General features: G+C 32.7%; 1 protein-coding gene across 1 annotated transcript; it reads left to right on the forward strand.

Moving 5' to 3' along the window:
* The first annotated feature begins 424 nt into the window (after positions 1–424).
* LOC123197466 (AT-hook motif nuclear-localized protein 6-like) lies at positions 425–5,211 on the forward strand. Its single transcript, XM_044611785.1, has 5 exons — positions 425–1,350; positions 2,643–2,710; positions 3,302–3,433; positions 4,184–4,345; positions 4,553–5,211. Exons 1-5 carry the CDS (start codon positions 942–944, stop codon positions 4,856–4,858), a joined length of 1,077 nt encoding a protein of 358 aa, XP_044467720.1. The 5' UTR covers positions 425–941; the 3' UTR covers positions 4,859–5,211.
* Positions 5,212–9,875: the final 4,664 nt, after the last annotated feature.

Consider the following 9,875-nt stretch of genomic DNA (forward strand, 5'->3'; position numbering starts at 1 on the left):
ACAAAATATCCCATTTCCAACCCTCAAGCTACCTTGGCTTATAAGTCAACTTTAATAAACCGAAAAGACAAAGACGGTGTCAGTAGTTGATAAATGGCATTGGCATGGCTCTAACGTTAGCTTTACAGCTTTTAAATATATTTTTCAGCTTTAAAAAAATAAATTAATAATTTAAAATAAATAAAGCCTTTTTCTTTTCCTAATTTTCATTATTTTTTTATTTCAAATTTCTTATCTCTTCCATTTATATTAATTAATTCACCTTTATTAAATTCCCAAGACGGACTTCAACCATTTTCTTAACCAAAATTCATACTTTGAGTTTTGCAATTAAAATATTAATTATTTATAAATTAAATTCCCCAATAATTAATTCATATTTTATTTTAATTACTATTATTTTTTTATTTTTCCATTTTTTCTTCTTTATTTATTTCTTCTCCTTTTTCCAGCAAAACCCTAAATGCATTTCGCTTGTTACAATTTCTGTAATCGGTCAAGCAGTTTTTCATTTTCCTGTAACTTTTTTCTTTTTTTTTTTTTACCCAATTTTACTGTCCATGTTCAAGCTCTGTGCATTCTCTGCAATGGTGGAGATTTTAAGTCACAGAATTGTGTTTTGTACTGAGAATTAATTGTCTTACTGTGTTTTTAATCATTCCAGGCTCAAACAAGTTTCCAGTTTCTTTATTTGTAATTTTCTGTTAATTCAACTTAACCAGTTTTTAATTCTTTTTCTGGGTTTGTTGTTTGGCTCATTTTCAGCTTAAAGTTTCAATTTGTTTTGTTAAATTCTGTTGTAAAATTTTTGCTTTAGTTCTTCTGGGTGTTATTCAGTGAAAAATCTGGTACCTTCAATGCTGAGTGTTAATAGATTTTAGTGTTTTTAGGGTTTTAGGGACTTTATTCATTTTTAGGGTTTTTTTTGTGTTGATCTATGAATGGAGGCAAAAGATGAGAATAATAATGTAAGTTCAATGGCTACAGTGAAGGCAGATGAAGCTCCAGATAGCTTCAAAGCGGCCCCAATCACTGAAAATACAGGTCCAGGCCCACTTCCCGGGCCCACTGTTGTACCAGCCACTGCCACGTCGGTGTCACCAGTAAGTATGGTGGCGCCGGAGACGGGCTCAGTACCGGGCTCAGCCCCGGGTTCGGGCTCAAAAATGAAGAAGAAGAGAGGGAGACCCAGAAAGTATGGTCCCGATGGGAAATTAATGATGGCATTGTCCCCAATGCCGATTTCTTCGTCAATTCCTTTGACGGGAGACTTTTCTGCTTGGAAACGGGGTGCAGGGCGGCCGCTTGATTCCATCAAGAAGTCTTATAAGTTTGAATATGAGACTCCAGGTAATGAGATATATCTATTTAAAGATTCTTCATATTTGAATGTTTTAAGTTATAGTGATTATGTTTAATATAGATATGCTTTAGATGTTACTGTTGCATTGGAGATTTATGTTTTGTTGATATAACGAAGTTATGTGCAATTATTGATGTTTGAGTTGTTAGTATCGTGAGAAAAGTTAGAGCTGGTGGTGGTTTGCTTATGTGGGGGTGGGGTGGGGTGGGGTGTCAGTGATTTTGTGTTTTGTAGCTGATTTGTACGAGGAATTTTGTGGGGTTTGATCTGGGAGTGGGGCCATTTTTTCCTGATTTCTGCCCATACCTCTATTAATGGTCAATGTGAGACAGAAGAGGATTTTGTAGCGATACTGTAAAATGAAGGAATCTCTCTCTTCTGGGTAGAAGTAGAACACTTTTTGTGTTGCCTTTTTTGATGGGGAAATAGCAGACTCTTGTAAGGAAACAGAGAGGGATGGCCATTAGAGGTGGCATCTTGTTTAGTTGGTAAAAATACTCTCATTAGCTGATGTGACTGAGCCTAAATCTGTCTTAGCCTTAATAGTAGTAATCTTATACTGGCTGACTTTTCCCATATTTTATTGGGATTACTAATGTAATTGCAAAAGATTTACCGTGAGAAATACTTGTTAAAAGAACACAAGCTATTTCTCCTTCTACATATACCAGATCTGGAGCATATTGGTCAAAGATTAGAAGGAGCGTAGTGAAAGCTGACGTAGGTTTATTGGTCAAATATTGGAATAAGAACCTGTCCAGCTACGTCTTAGGTGGAGTGGGAACCATGGGTTCAAATACTACCTTAAAAAGGAACTTTATGACAACTTTTCTAAAATTGAAATTAACCTTTTGATAGTGTTCATTTGAAATTTCATTCAAGTTATAAGAAATTTGAAAAAAAAAATTCAAATTTTTGTGGAACAGTCACTCATTTCTTTCTTTCTCACACTTAAGATTCTGTGATAGCTTCTCCCACCAAAGAGGTATGAACATTTAATAATTTAAAGATTGTGAAGTAGGGAAGTTTTGTCGTTATATTAACAAAAATAGTTCTACCAAGCAACCCATTATTCATACTTAATCAGTGATTGTGAAATTTTCTTGTCTGTTCTGTTAACCTGGGCAATTTGGAATTTTTTTTACCATTTCTAAAGTTGAATAATTGGCTGTATTAAATTGATCTATGATTGGTGTGCATCAAAGGCATAATTGTGCTACTTCAAATTTGTTAGATCTCTCTTTGGTTATACTGATTTCTTAAAAATGTTATTTTGTAGGTGACAAGATTGCATACTTTGTTGGTGCAAACTTCACGCCCCATGTTCTCACTGTTAATACTGGAGAGGTAAGCCTTTTAATGTTGTTTGTAAGGTTTAATAGTTGCTTCATTGGTTCTATACTGTTTGTTTGTTCTTTTACATTTGAGTGTTTAAACACAATATTGACCTTATTCTTGGGTTTGAAATCATGTATCATAAAATTTTAATTTAGCTGAATCAGGAATAAAAATGCATCATCTGTTTTTATAAGCAGAAAATTACAGGTTGTTTGGTTTGTCTGTGACCAAGGCATGTCACAGGTTTAATCACACTTTCTACATTATATTCTTATTGGTGTGAGGACCACATTATTAACTTCTCATTCCAGTTTAGACTAGGAAGAAATAAAAGCCAGAATTATTATCTGCTTAAGATTTCAAACAAGTTTTTCTTTTTTACTGTCTAGTGAAATAGGTAGCAGAATAAGAATGATTTTCCATCAAAATAATCGGTGAAGTCAGAAAATTTGTGTTAGGTTCCACTTCTTAGAACAGCATAAACAGAAATAATGCAAGTGGGAAGATGGGTTATGAATTACATTTTTTTTGAGTCCTTTCCAGTGTTCGGTGATTATTTTTTGCCTTAGTGCATTTTTAATTTCATTGCGGTGGTTACAGGATGTATTGATGAAAATTATGTCATTTTCTCAACAAGGAGCTCAAGCTATCTGCGTTCTCTCTGCAAATGGTACAATTTCAAATGTTACACTTCGCCAGCCTACCTCTTCTGGGGGTACTCTAACTTATGAGGTGTGGCCCATATATAAGCTTCATAGAACGGACAAATTTTTTCTAGATAAACTTTCACAATTCCCTTTGTTTAAACTTGCATTCTAAAAATGTCTCCAGAGATAAATGTCAAACAATTTTTTGTAACATTGACTTTGTTTTGGGTCTTGGGTACTAGAGTATTATGTAATTACTGTAGCTGAGCAATGTTTTGAAGCATACTCAAAGCAAATCAGTGTCTGTTCATTGAATATCTAAGCAAACTATGTGCACACACTTTTCTGTCTGTTGCTTGTAAACAACACATTTTAACAAAAATGAACAAGTTGTAAGTTGAAACATAGAGGTAGAGGGAAGTTTGAATGGAATTTAGATCTTAACAGAAATTTTAAGTTTTCTCAACAGACTGTCATGAATTAAGATATATCTTCACCACTATTCCTGTTATGGTGGTTCATACCCTTTTTGTTTTCTGAATTCGGTGATCTTTTCCAGTTTCATTGACTTTCTCATTGTTTTGATTGGAACAATCAGCAAAATCACTAGATGCAACCCTGTGTCTCCACAGAATAGCAGCATCTACTTTGGATTCTGTAGTTCATCATCTCTTAATGACTAAGAGATGGATTTGTGGTTACTGACTCTATCTTTTCTTATATTCTCTCCTCTCCCTCATGTCTCTTCCTGCAACTTCTCAACTTTGCTTGGATAAGATCAAATTGTTATTTTTCTCAAATTCATACTCCTCTTGACTTTCAACATTTTTTACAGGGTCGATTCGAGATACTTTCCTTGTCTGGTTCATTTATGCCTACTGAGAACGGAGGAACAAAAAGCAGATCCGGTGGAATGAGTGTCTCTTTGGCTGGCCCAGATGGTAGGGTTGTGGGTGGGGGACTTGCTGGCCTGCTGATAGCAGCTGGCCCCGTGCAGGTAATATAACTTTCATTTTATTTCTTAAAAATTATTTTGATATTATTATAATGATGGTTTGAAATATCTTTTTTAATCAAAATATTGTAACAAGTGAATCATCAAATATCATGAGTAAATGGCAGACAAGTAAACCACCATGCATTTGCTACTTGTAAACAGTCGATTTTCAAATATTTTCTTTCTAAACTGTTTCGAGTACAACAGGTTATCGTTGGCAGTTTCCTGCCTGGTCATCAGCAGGAGCAGAAGCACAAGAAGCAAAGAACCCAGCCTGCACCAGTTATCACTACTCCTATTCCTATGACTATAACCACACTACCTGGAGAGGAGATAAAGGGGTCCTACAGTGGAGTAAAACCAATTATCACATCTTCATCCTTCCTTAGAGACGGTTCGGCTTCTTTAAACCCTGTGCAGGGGTTCAAGAACGTGGCTGCTGACAATAAAAGACCGTCACCTGGTGAAGAATCGAAAGGCCCCTGTCAATCTAACTGTGAGGTTTCATGTTGATCATGTGGAGACTGTATGCTGGCTGTACCTTAAATTTTTTTTCATCGTCACACAACAGCATGTAGGTTCCTTCAACCTTCTCTGAAACCATATAAACCCTAATGGCCGTATATTAAGGGCAAAGGAGGGTTTATTTTGATGTTGATTTTAACCCAGAATTGCACTCCCATTAGGCGTAGGTAGGACTTCTAATTATTAGGATCCCCGTGTTCTGTTGTTATCCTGTATTTGCCATTGTTCTCTTATTGGTGTAGCACTTTTAATCTGTGAAACTGGTGTGCCATTCATCCTGTTGGGTACTTTGTATCATTAGTGTTGAATTTAAGTTGATGTTTTGAATCTTTTGATGGTGAGGACAATGTTGAAACTAGAGATGTATAATTTGAAGCATTACAAATAGTTTTGTGCATGCATGAAAAAGTCTGAAGCCATCTTCATGGAATTGCACTGGCCCTTCTTCCGGAAATTGGTCAAATAACATAATGATTTTACTGCAGTCTGCAAGTGTAATAAATCCTCTAGTGGGTCTGTCTGGTATACTTGCAACTAACAATCATTCGTGTGTTGCACCAAGTTTTTACCAAATAATTTTGATATATGAGATTTATCACTATTTTTTGATAGGGGCATTCAACACAAACATGGTTATATGTATATATTTTTTGTATATAATTTGAGTATATAAATGATATGTTATCATATAATTGAATGTTATTTTATTTTTAATTCAAAATTATCTAATCATATGATGACATATTATTTGGATATTTAAATTGTGTACAAAAACTATGTACACATAACCATGCTTGTGTTGAATGCCCCTATCAAAAAATTGAGGACATGCATTGAATTAGTATCCAAGTAGAAAATTAGAGAAAAAGACAATTTCCCACCCAAATTTTGGTGAAATAATAAAAATATACTCACAACAAATAAAAAACTCAAATGCTCATCTAAGTTTTAATCTGTTAGGATATACTCACAGATTTTCTGTTAGGGTTAATGGATAAAATTGTCATTTTATCAGTGATATTAAAATAATTAAAATTATATTTCTTTTTTCCCCCTTGTTTGGAAAAATAACATTTCTCCGTTTGATTAAATTTTAAAAAATTTATTTTCCCCCTAATACCAAACTTGAAATCTAGTCATTTTCTTCAATCAACGATGGAAGAACAGGATGGAGTCATCTAGAGGATAACCTCTAAATGACAATCATCATCCAAGGATGATGACAGTCATCTAGATCAATGTTTTATTGTTCAAACTGGATGACAAGCATCGTCCTTGTTATCTAACAATGCTCTCGTCAGTCGCCAGTGGACAGAGAGAGGTGAAGAAAAAACTTAGAGATTTAGAAAAAAAAAAGTCACTTTTAAAAGTTTAGGTATAAAATTAAATATTAATTTTTAAAACCTGAAAAGGAAAATGAAATAAAATTATATATTTTTTAATATTACTATTAAATAATGATTTTATCCTTATATTTAATAAAAAAAATTAACAACAATTTAGATATGAATAAGTGTTTGAATTTTTTTATCTATAACGGATAAATTGTTAAAATTGAGCTATAATTTGGATAAGAAATAGGCCTTTGCCCTAGAAAATTAATAGAATTGTGGAGCCTAGTTCAAATCAAAGTAATTTTCCGATAGCAGATAGGCTTTCTTAATATGCTCGGAGAATTGTTTTTATTTAAATAATGCAATTAAGAAATGGAATATAATTTGTATCAGGAATTAAAATAAAAATCTTTTCAAGATATGAATCATTAGTCCTATTAAGAAAATTACCTCATTTATTACCTATAAAAATGGTTAAATCCTAAAGTTAAAAATGGAATAAATAGAAGAAAATTACCTCATACCTCGCTATCCAGCTGGAAAGCAGCTAATTATGTGCTTCCTTCTTCTTTCATTTTTTCTAATTTAGGTTTGATTGCTGTTCAATCTCATGATTGATTCTGAAGCTTCTACCCTCTTATCCTTTTAATCAACCTTCAGTCAATATAAAATTATATGTTAATTAATTAATATATCCAGCTTTTAAACAAATTATATAAAATTATAGTACAACCCAACTTGTGTACTTTGATAATCAATATAAATTAAATACAAAATTATCTTTAATTAATTTTCCATACGGTTATAGTCAATTGATAATATAATTTTGACTTTAGAGTAATCCTCAAACAAATCTCCTCAAGTTTCAGCTTTCGTAGAAACTCTGGTCAATCAGAAATTACAAAAGCCTCCCCAGAAAGCCCTTTTCTAATACATTCTAATTAAAAATATTAAAACTTCATGATGCCTACAGTGATAAATTTCATTAGTTCCTCAGAGTTTCTGTTTTTCTGATTTTCTTTTTTGAAATTGCAAATATATCTGGTCAATGGTGTCAAGATTCAAACGCGGTCCAGGCAAATTTAGAGGAAATATTTTTTAACTAATTAAGTTATATCGGTCCACTTTTTTCCATGACATGCTAACACAAATAATACCAAAATTATAGCGTGACTTGACCCAACCTTTTGATATATCTACAATACTTGTATGCCAATTTTCTCTCATTTAAATGTGTCGGTAGGCTAAACTAACTCTAATGTGACCCTCTAACTCTAAAGACTGTACAGTAACAGATTTTAAGACAAGTTGGCCCACAAAATTCATAAAGTCCACGACTCAACCTAATATATATAGGGTCAAGTTGACTCGTTAATTTTTATAAAAAATATATTTTTATACTCTAATTATTTATTAATTAATTTTTAATTTTTTATTAATTATGTAAATAGTAACAACCCCACCCACGGGCCTTGCATCTAGGCCCAACCATTTGACGTCTCTCCTGAATTATTCCACTTGGTTGCTCTGATGTCCTTGTCAATGCATATGACTGGGAGAGGGAATCCAAGTCAACTTCAGAGCTTTCTGCCTAACAAACTTAATACTCCTTTTTATTTATTCAAAGTCAAATCATGCTACCATAGTCATACTTGATATATATATATATATATATATATATATACATTTACACATAACTACCAACCAAATAAAATGTAAGTAGTGGACAAAGAGTGCTTTCGCACAAAGTTTTTTGAAACTACAATGCACTTGATTTGAAATAAATTATTTCTCCAAAAAGATATTATAAATACTAAAATTTTGTTGTCGAAATCAATACTAAGGGATATAACAGTTGATAAGACAGTTTAAATAGTGATATAGAAGAGGAGGAGGAGTATGAGTTGTTCTATTAGTTTCAACGTATATCGAATTAATTTTTATATCAATTTTTTAGTGTATGTAGCACCACTAATTTCTCTAGAAGTCCTTCAATTATTCCTTTTCTAATTTAATTTAACACTGCAAAATTATCCCAAGTGTATTCTGGGCTTAGAAATGCTCTCAAACACATCAGAATACAGGACTAAAGTGAACAACAAACTGACATTTAGAGCACCAATTCTGAGAACGTCACTGTAAAAGATACAATCAAAACTTGCTCAATAAAATATCATCAAAATCTCTTATATATACAAGAAGTCTAAGTTTTATAACGAAAAAACTTTAATTGAGTTAGACTTACCGCTTAAACTATCTTTTGGGCAGTCTGAAGAGACTCAATCAAAGTAAATCAGAAGTCTTGAGCGATTCTGCCCTCCAGCCGCTATTAACTTTGTGAATAAACTCTTCGGCACGCTTCCTGAATTCATCATCTTCCTTTTTATCATTGGCAACATTGCTACTTTCTTCTTTGTCATCATCACCAGCAACATCTTCTTCTTCCTCCTTGACATTCGACAGCTTCCTGAATTCATCGACTGAATGCATACGGTAATTATTCCTTCCTAGAACTTGAATCCCATTTGCATATGTATTTGTCTCCACTGGAATACAATTATGTCTTCCTTGTTCAAAGCTGTAGCTGGGTTTGGACCCCATGAGGATCATGACAATGATCAAATTGCAACAACAGAAGACGAAAAAAGAGTTAGAAGCAGCTTCACTTATCAACTCCAAGGCTGAATCAAACATTTTTGTGACCACTATAAAGGCAAGAGTACCAAGAAAAGATTGCAGTAGAAAATATTAAGAAGGTTGGTCTTTATAGAGGGAAGAAGTGTGCATTGGAAGCTTTTTGTAGCAGAAGATAATGGTTAAAAAAGATCATGTGCGGTGTGAAAGCTAATGAAGGATGACATATTTGCCTTTTGTTTAGTCAGAATTTGTAGTCAGACGTAATGGGGAAGCTTCTTGACAACTGGTCCGTGGGCCTTTTTCTTCATTGACTAATCAAAGCTCTTGAGTACCAAATAAGAACCGCACATGGTGCCTTCTCAGTCCTCTTGTTTCACTCCCATGTCATCTAATTACATCACCCAAACCTCATTTCTATAATGTTAAACAATTCACTTGTAAAAACGGTCTAAAAGTTGGATAGTTCGATTCAGTTTGATTTAAATTCATTTAATTTAAATTTGAGTCAAGAGATTTGACTTATTTTTAATATTAAATCGAATTCAAATTAAAGAGAGTTTGACTTGATTTGATTTACGGGTTGGGTGGATAACTCTATTCAATTTAAATTTAGTTTACAACCCAATTTGAATTATATTATTAAACAATTATTAAAATAATATCATATTCTCATTATTAGATAAAATGACTTCATATTGTTAATAATTCATGAATTTAAACCATGAATCTAAGCAATGGATTCAAATAATTAACTTGAACTAAACTCAAATCAAACTCAAACCAAATCATTTTCATTTAAACCAAAAGATATTCAAACTTTGTTCGATTCATATTTACTCCTACATTCGGCCCAAATGCTTTCTAGTCTCATATTGAGCTAAAAAACAAATCAAAAAACTTACATTTTGTGGGATTTGTGATAAAATGTTGAGTTTCATTATTCAATAAAATTATGTGTATTCACTTTAAATACATATTTAATATGTGTTATTATGTGATTGAATAATTTTAAATTAAAGATAAAATAATATCTA

The sequence above is a fragment of the Mangifera indica genome, chromosome 15 (assembly GCF_011075055.1).
Source record: "Mangifera indica cultivar Alphonso chromosome 15, CATAS_Mindica_2.1, whole genome shotgun sequence".
Taxonomy (NCBI): domain Eukaryota; kingdom Viridiplantae; phylum Streptophyta; class Magnoliopsida; order Sapindales; family Anacardiaceae; genus Mangifera; species Mangifera indica.

Bases quoted from the DNA above. Each gene is read 5' to 3' on its own strand.
- LOC123197466 (XM_044611785.1), top strand. From the start codon at position 942: ATGGAGGCAAAAGATGAGAATAATAATGTAAGTTCAATGGCTACAGTG. The intron at 1,351-2,642 runs GTAATGAGATAT...GTTATTTTGTAG, and splicing joins GTTTGAATATGAGACTCCAG to GTGACAAGATTGCATACTTT. The intron at 4,346-4,552 runs GTAATATAACTT...CGAGTACAACAG, and splicing joins TAGCAGCTGGCCCCGTGCAG to GTTATCGTTGGCAGTTTCCT.